The sequence below is a fragment of the Somniosus microcephalus genome, chromosome 16 (genome assembly GCF_052327205.1).
Source record: "Somniosus microcephalus isolate GS21.2 chromosome 16, FLI_Smic_1.0, whole genome shotgun sequence".
NCBI lineage: Eukaryota > Metazoa > Chordata > Chondrichthyes > Squaliformes > Somniosidae > Somniosus > Somniosus microcephalus.
In genome coordinates this window covers 77,547,913-77,566,104 of record NC_141002.1, presented here as the reverse complement: position 1 = coordinate 77,566,104, position 18,192 = coordinate 77,547,913, and the positions used below count along the sequence as shown (strand labels likewise).

Sequence of the window (18,192 nt, the reverse complement as noted above, 5' to 3'; positions counted from 1 at the left end):
GTGTCATGACTTGTGTAACACGACTTCCCTTGCACTTAGGTATTATTTTAAAACATGTAAAGGAGTAATGGTGAGTGTGAGGGGATGGGAAAGATAAATGGGTGGGGGTCGGGTGAGAGGTCAGGGGATGGGGTGACGGATGGATGAGTGAGGGAGGGGAGGCAACTGAGCAGTGAGGGGGAGGATCCAAGAGGTAAGGAGGTAGTGGGAAGGGGAAGAGCTACGAAAGTTGATGGGAGTGAGGGGGAGGTGGGAAGGGGAAGGGCAGTGGGGAAGGGGAAAAGGTAGAATTTGTCAATTTTTTTTGTCTTATAATATTCCTGTGAAGCGCCTTGGGACATTTTACTATGTTAAAGGCGCTATATAAATACAAGTTGTTGTTGTTGTAGAGGGTGGAGGAGAAGAAGAGGTAGAGGGTGGAGGAGAAGCATGAGAGGTAGGGTGGAGGGGATGGTAGGGATGGGAACATAAGAACATAAGAAATAGGAGCAGTAGTAGGCCATTTGGCCCTTCGAGGCTGCTCCGCCATTCAATGAGATCATGGCTGATCTTCTGCCTCAACTCCATTCACCGGCCTTATCGCCATATCCCTTGATGCCCTTACTAGTCAGAAATCTATCGACTTCTGTTTTGAATATATCCAATGACTAAGCCTCCACAGCCCTCTGGGTTAGTGAATTCCAAAGATTCACTACCCACTGTGTGAAGAAATTTCTTCTCATCTCAGTCCTGAATGGCCTACCCTTTATCCTAAGGCTGTGGCCCCTGGTTCTAGACTCCGCAGCCAAGGGAAACATTCTCCCAGCATCCACCCTATCAAGCCCTGTAATAATTTTGTATGCTTCAATGAGATCCCCTCTCATTGTTCTGAATTCAAGAGAATACAGGCCTAGTTTCTTTACTCCTGTACTCAAATCCTCTTGTAATGAAGGCCAGCATATCATTTGCCTTCCTAATGGATTGCTGCACCTGCACATTCACTTTCAGTGACTCATGTACAAGGACACCCAGGTCCCTTTGAGCATCTGCATTCCCCAATCTTTCACCATTTAGGAAATACTCTGCCTTTCTGTTTTTTCTACCAAAGTGGATAACTTCACATTTATCCACATTATATTCCATCTGCTATGTTCTCGCCCACTCACTGAGCCTGTCGAGATCCCCTTGAAGCCTCTTCACATCCTCTTCACAACTGTGGAAAACAGTGACAGGATCGGACAAAGTCAACATGGATTTACAAAAGGTAAATCAAGCTTGACTAATCTACTGGAATTTTTTGAGGATGTAACTGGTAGAATAGATAAGGGAGAATCAGTGGATGTGGTGTATTTGGACTTTCAGAAGGCTTTCAATAAGGTCCCGCATAAGAGATTAGCGTGCAAAGTTAAAGCACATGGGATTGGGGGTAAGGTACTGACTTGGATAGAGAACTGGTTGGCAGACAGGAAGCAGAGAGTTGGAATAAACGGGTCTTTTTCCGAGTGGCAGGCAGTGACTAATGGTGTACCACAGGGATCAGTGCTAGGACCCCAGTTATTCACAATATATATATATTAATTAATGGTCTAGACGAGGGAACTAGATGTAATGGCCCAGAAATTCGGGTCTCCACAGGTGAGTACGCATGGGATACTCACCCATAAGCCCAATGGAAGTGTCGGTTTTGTGCATGCACTGCGCATGCGCGGGAAACCTGCACTTCCATTCCCCTGAAAGAAGGGGTTAAGAGGTGAAACGCATGCGCAGGCGAGGCAGCGCGTGCGCATCGAACTTACGTTTTTTCTGCAGGTTTTCCCGGGAGGTTAAGTCTCCAGAAGTTAGACATGTAAAAAGCAGTTGCAAGGCCAGCTTTTTACAAGGTAAGTGGTGAATTAATTAAAATTAAAACATTTTTTCCACAGGTTTATTATTTTTAAATACTTTAAAGAAAAGTAAGTTTATTTTTAGCCCCGTTAGAAAATAAAATTATTTTTTTCAAAAATTTAAATTATTGTTTAAAATAGTTATTTCATGTAATTTATAGTTTATTTTAAAAATGTGATTTAAAAAAAATTTATTTGAAGATTTAGTGATGTTTTGGGGCTTATAGTAATTATAGGTTTGACAGGTCTTCCTGTCAAACTTATGAATGAAGCATTCCCTGCTCCGATTGGCTGTCCATGGCCCACATGATCCCAGGGGACGCATCGAACTAACTGCGCCCCTGGGATACGCAAGCACTGCGCGCCGGCAGTTGGAGCAGGCCCAGGATCACAATTCCACAGGGGCCCACAGCTCAACGGCCGGTGCGCAAGGTAAGTGCAGGTCGGGGGCTTACACCCGCGGGAAGCCCCCGACCCGAATTTCTGGGCCAATATCTCCAAGTTTACAGACGACACAAAGCTGGGTGGGCATGTGTGCTGTGAGGAGGATGCAGAGAAACTCCAGTATGATTTGGACAGGTTGGGTGATTGGATAGATGCATGGCAGATGCAGTATAATGTGGATAAATGCGAGGTTATCCACTTTGGTGGCAAAAACAGGAAGGCAGATTATTATCTGAACGGCAATAGATTGGGAAAAGGGGAAGTGCAACGAGTCCTGGGTGTCCTTGTGCACCAGTCGCTGAAGGTAAGCATGCAGGTGCAGCAGGCGGTTAAGAAGGCAAATGGTATGTTGGCCTTTATAGCGAGAGGACTCAAGTATAGGAGCAAGGATGTCTTGCTGCAGTTGTACAGGGCCTTGGTGAGACCACACCTTGAGTATTGTGTGCAGTTTTGGGCGCCTTATCTGAGGAAGGATGTTCTTGCCATGGAGGGAGTGCAGCGAAGATTCACCAGACTGATACCCGGGATGGCAGGAATGACGTATGAAGAGAGATTGGGTCGATTGGGCTTGTATTCGCTGGAGTTTAGAAGAATGAGAGGGGATCTCATTGAAACTTACAAAATTCTAACAGGACTAGACAGACTAGATGCAGGAAGGATGTTCCCGATGATGGGGGAGTCCAGAACCAGGGGTCACAGTCTAAGGATAAGGGGTAAGCCATTTAGGACTGAGATGAGGAGGAATTTCTTCACCCAGAGAGTAGTGAACCTGTGGAATTCTCTACCACAGAAGGCAGTTGAGGCTAATTCATTAAATATATTCAAGAAGGAGTTAGATATATTTCTTAAGGCTTAAGGGATCAAGGGGTATGGGGAGAAAGCAGGGACAGGGTACTGAATTTGGATGATCAGCCATGATCTCATTAAATGGCAGAACAGGCTCGAGGGGCTGAATGGCCTACTCCTGCTCCTATCTACTATGTTTCTATGACACTGCCACCTAGCTTTGTATCATCAGCAAATCTGGAAATGTTACATTTAGTCCGATCATCCAAATCATTGATATAGATTGTGAATAGCTGGGGCCCAAGCACCGATCCTTGCGGTACCCCACTAGTCACAGCCTGCCGATCCTGAAAAAGACCCGTTTATCCCTGCTTTTTGTTTTCTGTCTGTGTACAGGCTGCATTTTCTTTCAAACAATTACCTGTGGCCCTCGGTGACACCCTTCTCCGCCACACCACCATCTGAAATGGAAAAAAAGGGAGAAGCAGAAGAAGAGAAGAAAAGAAGCAAAAGGAGAAAGATGAAGAGAAAGAGAAAGAAGCAAGAAAGGAGCGAAGCAAAGAAAAAATAACACCATGAAGACAGTAAACACAGGCTGAAGAGAGACCATAAGTTCTGATTTCCATGGCCAACAAAATAGCAGATGCATCGATAATTATGTTAAAAGTTTCTCATATAACAGACATTTATTGCATGTATCACACTTACTTCAGTCGTACTTTGGCAATCACACTTAAATGGTAGAAATAGGTATTCGTTGTTCCCGATTTTGGGCATTAAACCAGTGCAAAGCATACCAATTTACAAGTGGGATGGCCCGTGCCCAATCTGTGTAGGTGTTGGTCCCACTGCAAAATTCTTGAGGCATTAGGACTCTTAATCATGTTAATGAGGGGCCTCACATCCGCGATAGTATCCATTCCCAAAATTGGGTTGCCCTGAACGCAACTGACTCCGGGCCTACTGCATTCAGGATAATCAGGTTTATATGTGGCCTAACCAGCGGTCCTTAAAGGGACAGCTGGAGACCACCACAAAAAAGGTAAGTTTCTTAAAACCGACTTACCTGAATGTGCAGCCAGGGTAAGCAGGAGTGCTCCTCTTGGCTCTACAGCAGTCCCGAAGACTGATTTTGACCTCCCCCGCTTCCTCCCAGCCTTCTGTCATACTTTGGCCATCATACTTTAATGGTAGAAATAGGCATTCATTGTTCCTGATTTCGGGCATAAAATGGGTGCAAAGCATACCAATTTACAAGTGGGACGGCCTGCCCCCAATCTGCATAGGCGTTGGTCCCACTGCAAAATTCATCGCAATGGCCCAAAATTGATACCCACTTTGCCGGTGAGCTGCCTAGGGACACGGAGCAGATGTCCACAGCTCGGCAGTCTAATTGAAGTGAGTCCCAAGGCCAATTTTAATCGGTCCTCGGGCCTACCTGTTCCATTGCTGACTTTAGCTGATTCACCACGAGAAATACCACAGGAGATCTACTACCAATGCTATTTAAAAAATCTTGTGTGTAGTACACACTTGCTGTGAGTGCCTGTTTTACTTAGTGTAACACTTTTCCCATCACACTTTGTCAATAATGCCCTCATTGTTATAAAACATTGTATCCTTCCGCTTGCTTTGAACCAGACCGCTAATCTATTAGTTTACGTTTTAAAAAATCAAGTAAACCTCTTAAAAGCATCATCTACTTTTTAAATTAAATTTTCTTTTTCTTTCAAGATCCCTTTTAAATATACTTTTTGTTATAAATCTCATCATTAAGAAAGTACTTATGAAATAACGCTGGACGGCCAGCTGGTGGCGCCATCCAAGGAGTATAAATACTCAGGCGTGGGCCCCAGCTTGCCAGGGACATTTTGTAAGACAAGGAACTAGTGAAATACAACTAGACGTCCATGTTCTGAAACAAGTTGATTAAAGCCTTGCTTTATGCTCAAACCAAGTGCGTAGTGAGTTTTATTACGTCACTTTTTACTTACTATATGTTTCTTTCGCTTTCGAAAGCTTACGGGTATCTTGCTTCCCATGAGCTGAAGATGAATATCATCCTAAATTTGCATCATGCCATTTGTGCATTGTCAGCCTCAAATGCAAGCCCGAAACTTTGCAGTTGTATTGATTTATGACTTTTAGAAACTGCCAAAAATCAATTGTACTGCTTACTCTCACAGCAACAATGCTGAGTGATCTGACAAGTGGTGTTAATGCACAAGCAGGACATCTCAGGGAGCCTTGGAGTCAAATGTGCTGTCAAATGACTCAGAGAAACCATTTTAAAAAATGACTTAATTTTGTTGTTGGCCACAGCAACCGCTGAGGAATCCATTCTGTGCCGTCCAGTTTAAAAGAGGGATCCTAGAACAGGGCCCTCATTGACATATTGTGGTCAAACGTATTTCAGGCACCCATGGGCATGGTAGACAGCACCATGTTCAACTGCTATCTCCACGCTGGTTATCTTTCACAAAGCATGGGTAAGGTGCTAACAACATTACAATATCTATAATATGTTCAAAGTCTAAATATTGCACACACTTCTGATGTCAACATTTTCCAAAATAAATTTCTATGTCCACATTTCTAATGGAAACTATGGCCGGGATTTTCCTGATCTTGGCGGGCCCGAGACTGGCAATGCCGGTGGCGGGTCACGGCCCCACTGCTGGCTCCATCCCACTGTCTAAAATGAATTTACATTGATGGGGCTTGTTAAGCCCACCCAGCGTGTATCCTGGGCCAAGTAGAGGAGGCATCATCAGCCGGTTTCCTTAAAGGGGCCATGGCCAAATTTCTTTTGACATTTGTGCTGTCAGTGTTCTACAGCATTGAGGTGCTGCAAACACTAACAATCACTGCACAGAGGTGCAGGGCTGCATCCAGGTTCTCCCATGACTCCCTCCATATGCTTATGGAGGGAATCACAGCATGCAGGGAGGTCCTCTGCCCTTCCGATGGGCGGAAGACACCTCCCCAGGAGACCAAAACAGCCCGGTTGCACATTGCACAGAAGGGCACAAGCAGGGATGTGGTCAGGAAGACCTGGGTGTATTAGCACAAATGTTTCAATTATCTCATTAGATCACAAAACATTAGTACAAAGTTACACTCAACCTCATCCTGCTGTGCCCCTTATCTCATCCCCATCACACTGCCTTCCCTACCCTACTCCTGCAAACCCTTACTCACACCAACTTACTTTGCACCTCCACCTATCCCTCTCTATCTACATTATCACTTCCCCATCTCACTAGCCACCCCTCACACTCACCCTCATCCTGGTGCAATCATACGAACTAACAACACATAAGGGTAGCCACATGGGTGTTTTATCCAATGTTCATGTAAAGTTTCTATTAATGTACTGTCAAACATTGAAACTTTTATTTTCAACACTTCCCGGTCATGGACAGATTTGTGTGCACCTTTGGAAGTGGCTTAGTGAGTTGCAGTGAATGGTGAGACATAACAGTACCCCTGCAATGGTAATGAGTGTGAAAGGAATGGCTTGGACATTGCAGGGATGATTTATGGTGTTGGTGTGGGGTGGTGCAAACCTGGTGTATCATGTGGCAGCCAGGGTGTGCAGCATCAAATGAAGTAAACCTGGCCATGATGAGGCCATCCCTGGCTTCCTGGGCAGCAATGTGCTCAGGTGCTGATGCCCTCTGTCCTGTGCAGCATCAGGTGATTGTGGAGAAGGTTGGTGGTATTGTTGGTGCTGCTGGTGTGCTTGATGCTGCTAGTGTTGGGGCCCATTGTCGTCCGATTCTGAGGGCCAAGGTACCAAGGTGAGACAGTAAAAATGGCAACCATGCTGATGAAATAGATGGCAGATGACAGAAGTGATCTATCAATGGCGAGAGAGGTAATGAGCTGAGGCTGGATGGAGACTTGTGGAAAGACTTGCAGCATTCTGAATCATTTGTGGAAATGAAGTGAAGAACAGCTTGTGGCTGAGGAAAGTGATCTCGGTCAGGTGGGAGCTTTTACTGTACATTTGAAGCTGTCAAGTAATCAGCTGGAGCAATGGCCATTCAACTCCCACCTCAGGTTGACAGACATGGTCACTGAACAGTGTGGTTTCTGTGGCCATGAAGTTAAAGTTAAATGGTAAGCTAAAAAAGCCTGTTAAGGGTCTGGAAAGTACATTATAATTAGTTTAATTGGGTCGCCCGCCGCTGCCTGTCGGGTCTGCTCAGCGCTGACAGACCCAACATTGGGAAAGGCGCGTTCCCGACCCGTTGCCAAAAAAAAAATACTTCCCCACCCGACCCACCACTGATCCCAACTGCTGACACCCTGGAAAATTCCAGCCCATCTGTGTAAAGTTGTCACACTGTAATTACACCTGTCCACCAGTGATGGTGCTGTAGCACCTCATGTTTATGCTTCCCAGTTCCTCAGCTTCGGCTGCAAAGAAACCCCAATGCTCCAATCAACTCGACACCTGTACTCACCCAGGTTGTAGTAAGATTTGCTGTTTAACTATAAATTGTAACATATAATCAAAACATTGGCCAGGAATTTGCTGCAAAGGCGATATGCCACAGTATTGATAATGGTGTTTCAAGGAGCTCAGAAGCAGGCCAGCTGTATACACAGGTCAGCTTCAGCTGGTGACAGCGGCACTCCCACTCAATGAGGATCCTATTACTATTTATAAAATGGAAGAAAACAGCAGACATTTGAATCTAAAATATAGCAAACTACCTTGGATATTCTTGAAAAGTATCTTTGCAGTTATCTCCAGGATGTTGTTGATAATTCCCAAATCCTTAATGATCACGGCCAAATCACAAGTATAATTAGAATTTAATTGTAAATTTCTGTTATTGGTTCAACCAATGGTAAATCCAAGATTAATTCCAAAACCTGAGTAGTGATTAATAGCAAAACCCATTGCTTGCAATGGCTTGATTAGCTATTGCCTGAATAAAGTAATTTAGCACTTTTTAAAACAGTCCATGGAGAGTGTATAATTTTTAAACTTTTAGATGATGTATTTCATGCACTACGTGTTTAGTTTCACCAGTTGTCTATAAATCAAAATTATCACTTGTAAAGCAGTGTTGTTCCAATATCCAAAGTTATATGAAAATCTGCATCATAAGTTGTTCCTACATCTGATTTATTTCCTGGTGATTCAAATCACAATTGTCAGTATATCGTAATCGTCCCAACAGTAACAGGTTTATTGAGGCCGACTCTGAAATGGCCTTCCCACAAGCGCCGATATAACTGGTCTTAATGCAGAAAATTGGCCATCGCCGCTGTTATCAATGCGGTAGAGCTTGCATAATGATCTTTTCCAGGCTTCAGCGTGGTTCTAGCAGAGCGGCGCTAAAGTCCTAGCAAATTATGGTGTTGTTATCACAGTGGCATCATTCAATAATCCCATAATTCCTGGGACTAGTGGCGAGAGTAATGGCGTTCATCATATCTCCCCATTACTATGGCATTATGGCCCAGCAAACTCATGGTCACATGTCAAAATAAGACAGAATGCACAACTTTAAAATGGAGACTTAATTACACCTGCACACCCCAGTCCAATTATCCCCTGCCTTCTACACCTGAAGACTACACTTGGCATTGACAGCCAACCTGCTGCAAATTGGAACTGAAGAGATCAGAATGATATGAATTAAAAGCAAGGAAAGTTGCTCGGAAACTGACAATGAGAAATTACCAAGCATTTATGAAAACATCCAATCCTGAATGACCAATCAAGATAACCTACCAATAAAAATAATTTTAAAACGTGAATAGCCAAATTACTCCAAATGCTTTCGAAAATTTTTCAACCATCAATTTTTACTAAGTAACCAACTAATTTTCAAAATAAGTTATCTAAAAATTATATATACAGAATGTATAAATAAAGCACAATAACATGATCAAATTTACCCAATAAATTGTGCTTTAATGCCATTCTGAAATATTTTTTCTCAAGGCCCAGCCTGTCTCAAAAGCCTGGGCTGCCACTGAATGATTTTCCCCAGAACAGTGGAGAGCTACCAACCACATCTGTACATAGAAACATAGAAGATAGGAGCAGGAGTAGGCCATTCGGCCCCTCGAGCCTGCTCCGCCATTCAATGAGATCATGGCTGATCATCCAAATTCAGTACCCTGTCCCTGCCTTCTCCCCATATCCCTTGATCCCTTTAGCCTTAAGAAATATATCCAACTCTTTCTTGAATATATTTAATGAACTGGCCTCCACCGCCCTCTGTGGCAGAGAATTCCACAGGTTCACCACTCTCTGGGTGAAGAAATTCCTCCTCATTTCAGTCCTAAATGGCTTACCCCTTATCCTTAGACTATGACCCCTGGTTCTGGACTCCCCGGCCATCAGAAACATCCTTCCTGCATCTAGTCTATCCAGGCCTGACAGAATTTTATAGGTTTCGATGAGATCCCCTCTCAATCTTCTAAACTCCAGTGATTATAAGCCCAATCGACACAATCTCTCCTCATATGTCATTCCTGCCATCCCAGGTATCAGCCTGGTGAATCTTCGCTGCACTCCCTCCATGGCAAGAACGTCCTTCCTCAGGTAAGGCGACCAAAACTGCACACAATACTCAAGGTGTGGTCTCACCAAGGCCCTGTACAACTATAGCAAGACATCCTTGTTCCTGTACTCGAACCCTCTTGCTACGAAGGCCAACATACCATTTGCCTTCTTAACCGCCTGCTGCACCTGCATGCTTACCTTCAGCGACTGGTGCACAAGAACACCCAGGTCTCTTTGCACTTCCCCTTCTCCCAATCTATTGCCATTCAAATAATAATCTGCCTTCCTGTTTTTGCCACCAAAGTGGATAACCTCACATTTATCCACATTATAGTGCATTTGCCATGTTTCTGCCCAATCACCCAACCTGTCCAAATCGTACTGGAGTTTCACGACATCCTCTTCACAGCTTACCCTCCCACCCAGCTTTGTGTCATCGGCAAATTTGGAGATATTACATCCAATTCCCTCGTCCAGATCATTTATATATATTGTGAACAGCTGGGGTCCTAGGACCGATCCTTGCGGTACCCCACTAGTCACTGCCTGCCACTCGGAAAATGGCCCGTTTATTCCAACTCTTTGTTTTCTGTCCGCCAACCAGTTCTCTATCCAAGTCAATACCTTGCCCCCAATCCCATGTGCCTTCATTTTGCATGCTAATCTCTTATGTGGGACCTTATCGAAAGCCTTCTGAAAGTCCAAATACACCACATCCACTGGTTCCCACTTATCTATTTTACCAGTTACATCCTCAAAAGATTCCAGTAGATTAGTCAAGCATGATTTACCTTTTGTAAATCCATGTTGACTTTGTCCAATCCAGTCACTGCTTTCCAAGTGCTCTGCTATTACATCTTTTATAATGGACTCTAGAATTTTCCCCACTACCGATGTCAGGCTTACCGGTCTATAATTCCCTGCTTTTTCTCTACCACCTTTTTTGAATAGTGGGGTAACATTAGCTACCCTCCAATCCATGGGTACTGTTCCAGAGTCTATCGAGTTCTGGAAGATGACCAGCAATGCATCTACTATTTCTAGGGCCACTTCCTTAAGTACCCTGGGATGTAGATTATCAGGCCCTGGGGATTTATCGGCCTTCAGTCCCATCAATTTTCCTAACACCATGTCCCTACAAATACTGATTACTTTCAGTTCCACCCTTTCATCAGACCCTATGTTCCCTGGCATCTCTGGGAGGTTATTTGTATCCTCCTTTGTGAAGACAGAACCAAAGTATGAATTTAGTTGGTCTGCCATTTCTTTGTTTCCCATTATAAATTCCCCTGATTCTGACTGCAAGGGACCTACGCTTGACTTCACCAATCTTTTTCTCTTCACATATCTATAAAAGCTTTTACAGTCAGTTTTTATGTTCCCTGCTAGCTTACTCTCATATTCTATTTTCCCTTTCTTAATTAATCCCTTTGTCCTCCTTTGTTGAATCCTAAACTGCTCCCAATCCTCAGGATTATTGCTTTTTCTGGCCAATTTATATGTCCTCTCCTTGGATCTTATGCTATCCCTAATTTCCCTTGTTAGCCACAGTTGAGTCACCTTTTTGGTTTTATTTTTATGCCAAACTGGGATGAACAAATTCTGTAGCTCATCCATTCGGTCTTTGAATGTTTGCCATTGCCTATCCACCGTCAACCCTTTGAGTGGCATTCCCCAATCAATCCTACCCAACACGCTCCTCAGACCATCGTAGTTTCCTTTATTTAAATTGAGGACCCTAGTCTCTGAGTCAACTATTTCATTCTCCATCTTAATGAAGAACTCGATCATATTATGATTGCTCCGACCCAAGGGGCCTTGTGCAACAAGATTGCTAATTAATCCTTTCTCGTTACATAATACCCAGTCTAAGATGGCCTGATCTCTGGTTGGTTCCTCGACATATTGGTCCAGGAAACCATCGCGTAAACACTCCAGGAATTCCTCCTCCACAGTATTGTTACTAATTTGGTTGGCCCAATCTATATGTAGATTAAAGTCACCCATGATGACTGCTGTGCCCTTATTGCACGCATCTTTAATTTCCCTTTTAATGCCATCCCCAACCTCCGCCTTACTGTTTGGAGGTCTATATACCACTCCCACTAATGTTTTTTTCCCCTTAGTATTTCTCAATTCTACCCATACAGGTTCCACAACATCAGAGCTAATATCCTTCATTACAATTGTATTAATCCCTTCTTTAACCAGTAATGCTACCCCACCTCCCTTTCCTTTTTGCCTATCTTTCCTGAATATCGAATACCCCTGGATGTTGAGTTCCCAGTCTTGGCCATCCTTGAGCCACGTTTCCGTAATCCCAACCAAATCATATTTGTTTACCTCTATTTGCGCAGCCAATTCGTCCACCTTATTACAAATGCTCCTCGCATTAAGACACAAAGCCTTCAGGCTTGTTTTTTTAGCGCTCTTAGACCTATTAGAATTATTATTTACTGTGGCCATGTTTGATTTAAACCATTGATTTCTCTGACTACCACTTTTGTTTTTCTCCTTCCTGTCTTTTGCTTTTATCCCTATTTCCCTTTCCTCTGTCTCCCTGCTCAGGTTCCCAACCCCCTGCCATTTTAGTTTAAACCCCCTTGAACAGTGCTAGCAAACCTCCCCGCAAGGATATTTGTCCCGTTCTGGTTCAGGTGCAACCCGTCCGACTTGTACAAGTCCCACCTTCCCCAGAAGCAGGCCCAGTGATCCAGGAAACTAAAGCCCTCCCACCTGCACCAACTCTTTAGCCACGCATTCATCTGCTCTATCCTCCTATTCCTATACTCACTAGCACGTGGCACCGGGAGTAATCCAGAGATTACAACCTTTGAGGTCCTGCTCTTTAATCTGCTACCTAGCTCCCTAAATTCTTGCTGCAGGACCTCATCCCTCTTCCTACCCATGTCATTGGTCCCAATGTGAACCACAACTTCTGACTGTTCACCCTCCCCCTTCAGAATGCTCTGCAGCCTTTCAGTGACATCCTTGACCCTGGCACCAGGGAGGCAACAAACCATCCTGGAGTCACGTCTATGGCCACAGAAACGCCTATCTGTTCCCCTTACGATAGAATCCCCTACCACTATTGCTCTCCCACTCTTTTTCCTCCCTTCATGAGCAGCAGAAGCACCCCTGGTGCCAGGAAGTTGGCTGCTGCTGCCTTCCTCTGATAAGTCATCCCCCTCAACAGTATCCAAATTGGTATACCTGTTCGAGAAGGGGATGGCCACAGGGGTCCCCTGCACTACCTGCCTGCCTCTACTGCTCTGCCTGATGGTCACCCATTTCCCTTCTGCCTGTGCAGCCCTTACCTGCGGTGTGACCAACTCAGTAAACGTGTTTTCCACGACCCTCTCAGCATCATGAATGCTCCAAAGCCCATCCATCCGCAGCTCCAGCGCCGCAATGCAGTCTGCTAGTAGCTGCAGCTGGATGCATTTCTGGCACACATGATCGTCAGGGACACAGGCAGCGTCCCTGAATTCCCACATAGAGCAAGAGGAGCATAACACGGGGCTGGGCTGTCCTGACATGACTTACCCTTTAATTAATTTAAATTAATTCACTACCACCAATTTAAGATAAACTCTAGGGCGCTTGTATGGTTTACCAACAGTCCCCGCTACACCAGAAAGACCTTAGCAACTATAAACCACAGAGTTAAAGTTTAAAAAATAGAGAAATACTCACCAACCAATCACTTACCTGCTCCCTGGTGACATCACACTCTGATTACTTTTTACCCCTCTCCCCACTGCTGAGTTGGCAAGCCTTGCTGCTCCCTGGTCCGAACTGGTCGGGCCTCGCTGCTCGCGCCGGTTTTTATACCGCGCTCCTTGCCTCGCTGCTTCCTGGTCCGAACTGGTCGGGCCTCGCTGCTCGCGCCGGTTTTTATACCGCACTCCTCACCTCACTGCTCCCTGGTCCGAACTGGTCGGGCCTCGCTGCTCGCGTCGGTTTTTATACCGCGCTCCTCGCCTTGTGAACATGTGCAGTTTGCAGATTTTTCCAGCATGCTATCAGTCGGTTTCTGAATTGAAGACGATGTCTTCTCTCATCTCTGAGATTCCTTGCTTTTTGTGAAATACTTTGAAAGAAACTGGAGATTGAATTCTCAAAAGCTTTTTTCAGGTAATTCTCATGTTTGAAATATTAACAATTGCTCTTTTTTTATCAACTGCTCACATAGACTACACCTGTGATGAACAGTATCTGGGATTTCTTTGTTTGTGGTTGAAGATTGCTTATTGAGAATGTTTTTTTCTAGCTCGGTGGAAAAGTTGAAGAGGAGTTCAGTTTATTTTCAAATAATTTGAACCCAACTGGAAGATGAATTAGTATTATTGAATTTCTCCTGATTGCCTGCTGTCCATGTTGATCAGAGTAAGGCCCTTATCTTTTCATTGAATTTTTGAGTATTTTACGAGGCAATTTTTGCTTGTTTATGGTAATTTGGGTTTTTAAACGCTGTATAAATTGGCAATTTCACTAATGGTTCACTAAATGCTTTGAGGCAGGAACGTGAAGACAGGAAGCAGATGATGACAGTGAAAGTGGTGTGGAATGCCTGACACAAAAAAGCCATGGATGGTATGGGGAGGTGGCCGATAGATAAAGAAAAAGAAAAACTTGCATTCACATTGCGCATTTCACAACCTCTGGATGTCCCAAAGCGCTTTACAGCCAATGAAGCACTTTTGAAGTGGAGTCACTGTTGTAATGTAGGAAACACGGTAGCAAATTTGCAAATAGCAAGCTCCCACAAACAGCAATGTGATAATGACCATATCATCTGTTTTAGTGATGTTGATTGAGGGATAAATATTGGCCAGGACACCGAGGATAACTCCACTGCTCTTCTTCGAAATAGTGCCATGGGATCTTTTATGTCCACCTGAAAGACGGCAGCTCCGACAGTATCTCAGGACTGCACTGGAGTATCAGCCTAGATTTTTGTGCTCAAGTCTCTGGAGTGGGACTTGAACCCACAACCTTCTAACTCAGAGGCGAGAGTGCTACAAAAGGGGTTGAGGACAGTTCTGGCTCCGTTCTTCTGGGTTCCTCTCCCAAAAAGGCTAATATACCTGCCTCCCCTCTCTCCCAGCACAAAACTGGCAGATTCCAGCAAACTCTTAAAACTGCCAGATTCTGGTATGCCTAATGCTCTCCAGCCCTCTATACCCTCTTGGATCCTAGGAGCCTCTACCCAAAACTTCTTCCCTCTTCCCAGTGCTCCCTGATCCCAGGACTGCTCCCAATGCTCTCAGATCCAGAGACTTCCCTTCCCAATGCTCTCAAATCTCAGAACCCCACTTACAGTGATCTCAAGTCCGAGGGCCAGCCCCAGTTTACCTTGAATTCTTCTTTGCAGTGTTCCCACAACCTGAAACCTCCCTCAAGATCCTGAGACACCATCCTAGTACAGCCAGACTCTGGATTCAGTTCTAAGTATTCTCAGATCCCAGGGCCACCCCTAAAAATGATGAATCAGGGCCTTGATAATACTACTTGGGCATGACACCCATGTATTTATAAAACCTCGTCTCACCATGAGCAACACCACAGCAAACATTATAACACACAAGAGTTTTGCATCTGTCATACTTCAGACATCACAGCTCAACGTGTTAAAAGTATATGAAAGAGAAAGACGGAGTCATTTCCTGCAGGTTTTTTTCTGATTTGGATAGCCTCTCCCTAAGGGCAGAAGTCCGAGATTTACAAGCAGCCGCCAACCCACAGAACGTTTTCTCAGCGATTAGTGTCTACTTGACCTCAGGATGTTTATTTACACCACTTCCCAACAGGAAGGATCCAAGCAGTGGCTGTAAAGGGGCAAACCAAATTCATTGCAGCTCCATCTTAGCAGCTAAACATAATAATGCTCCAGACCTGAGGCTAGCCAGCAATGCCACAAGAGACCAGCTAATATCTTAAAATATGTTGAAAAAGCAAGTGTAAATGTGCACAGGAAAAACATAGAATCAGTGCTCATTTTCCTGCGGCCTCAAAAAAGGAAGTGCTCAGCATTCACTGTGAAATTAATGAAAACTAAATTGCTGCTAAAAGGCTTTTAAGTGTTTTTAAATCCCTTGAGTAGCTGAAGCCTGTGGCTTCTGTTTTAATGTGATTGACGGGCCACAGAGCTTGGTCTGAACTATAACCTTCAGTAGGCACAATACTAGATACGTGCACCTTATTGCATTCTTGTACTTTTCCCTCAGTACCGAATTGGTAAAGAACATGACAATTGTAATGAGATCCTCTTAAAATAATACTTAAGTTCAGCCATTGCTGTGCTTTAGACAGTGAGAAAATCACTTTCAAAATAAATGACAAGGTTTGACATCTACTTCCTCTAATGATTTTGGTTTATTGATGTATCATTCACAAAATTTTAATGATGTATTCCTTTTAGATTTCTCATTATGAAAATAATGAATGAGGCTGACCCATTATAAAATGTTAACCAAGCAAACCATAACAAATATGTAGGAAATGCTAAATCATGTTTTACATTCCTGTGGTAAATTGTTCACAGCATGAATAATTACATGTTGGAAGTTAGCAATATTTATAAAAAGTTATATAACTGATTATTAATTATTGCCCTCATTTACAACCAGTGTACAATACCATGGAACAAGTCTTTCAGGATAAGGTAGCATGATATGCAGGTGGACTAAAAGGATCAAATGAATGGTGCCAAATATATCACATGAAGGCTCCGGAGAACAATCTCCTGCACTTAAGGCATGTGATTTGTCTTTTGTGGTTGCAAATCAGCATAACTCTTGGGTAGCTTGAAAATTCTAGGAGTTGACGTCTCATTTATTTTACTTTATTTTATAGCTTATGGAATTGGTTGGATCTCCGGGTGAATACAAATTAAAATTATAGCAATCATCATTACTTAACTCGGTGCCCAGAAACAGGGTGAGCAATTACATAGTAAGCACAACCTGCTGGAAAATAAAATATTCATGTGAAAATAGGTAGCTGGTAAAAACAAGTCATGGAAAGCTGTCTAATAAAGCACTGAAATCCGCTCTCATCCAGAGTGTGGGAGAAATAGTAGCTAGATGCACAGCCTAATTAACCCAGAAATACTGCTAATCAAATTTCACTGGATTAGAGAATAGGGATTAAGCACACAGAATGCACACTCACGTGCATATACAACAAAATAACAGCCACATGCAGAATTAAAATGTGATCCCTGAAGAGCTCTATTGGCTCAATGGAAAGCTAACACGCTAGGATTTTGTACAGTTGTAAGCTATACATAGTAACATTCAACCAGCAAGTTCAGTTCACCTTTCATTTGTTTTCACTGCCTTCGAAAGTTAAGTAAATCATGAGTTTTAAAAGATAATAAAATACACATTTTTCACTTTTGAGGATAATTTAATCTGAATTTCTCATTTCAGCATTACTTTGATTGCAGCCTCAATGTAGCAGAAGCTGTGCTTCTTTAATTGATGAGAATCAATATTTCTGCCTAGGTTTTTAAATACTATTCCTGTCGGGCAATGCAGCGCATAATAACAGTCATGTGCCTGTGTTGTCATGGAGAATGATGCAGGTGGTCGAGGCTGGAAGCCTGGAAGCTGCTCGTCACATGACAAATTGTATAATAGTTTCAGATGATTTGCCCTTGAACGTCCTAAGTTGGCGTTGTGTTCATATGAGAAATAAGCGGCGTGTTGCTATAGAAAGGGGGGTAAAAGAATAAACCAGTCGAATACTGATGGTATCTTTTATCTGTAGCATTGAACTTGTCCTGACAGTTGTTAGTATATTACAGACTTTAAAATAACATCAACCTGTTACAATTCTCACAAATTTTGAAACTGAGGAATTTAAATGTAGCACTAGTTTTCTGAGAAATTTGAATATATTTTCATACCTACTGGTAGATGTTCCCTTAAATTCCATTTGCCCATCATCAACAAAGATATCATAGCAAAACGTAATATATTTTAATCTTTGGAAACAAGATATAAATTAATTTAATCCACAAATATAATTTTAACATTCCTTAGAATAGGGCAGTGTTAGAAACAATTATTTTATTCATTGCCACAAGATTTAAAGAACATAATTAATATTAATAATGATTGGTGCTGTTACTGGTAAAACAAATATTTTTGTTCAGTGATCAAAGGCAACTGTACAATGAAAACTGGCAATCCAAACAGGCAATGTATTTAACATACTTCTGTTGGCCTGAATAATGAGCACCAGTACACAAGATTAACTACCTCCTCAGCCATTCAGGGGGAATACTGTGCTGACATAACACAACCTGAACTGCTGGCAATTTCTCTGCTCCTTCCAAGGCAATCTACAGATCCTGTATTGCACAAGGTTTCAATTTTGCTTTCCTCCACTTTATTGGATTATGGGAGTACAAGGGTAATATCATGAGCCTGGAAAATTATTCTGTGCACATAACAAATTCGTATCGAATTCCTCGGTCTGCTATTTTAAATCGAGTCATTAACCCGATTTATTTTAAATGGTTTCACACCTCTGTTAAAACAGTGAATAAAGAAA

At 43.1% G+C, this 18,192-nt stretch overlaps 1 protein-coding gene across 1 annotated transcript in view; it reads left to right on the top strand.

Annotated features, from left to right (window-relative positions):
• Positions 1 to 5,039, top strand: part of LOC147106311 (CD82 antigen-like) — a 156,379-nt gene extending 151,340 nt beyond the window's left edge. The window contains exon 9 of the mRNA XM_086009302.1: positions 3,489 to 5,039. Within this exon, the coding sequence (XP_085865428.1) occupies positions 3,489 to 3,557 (69 nt within the window). The 3' untranslated portion in view covers positions 3,558 to 5,039. The remainder of the gene's footprint in view (positions 1 to 3,488) is intronic.
• Positions 5,040 to 18,192: the final 13,153 nt, after the last annotated feature.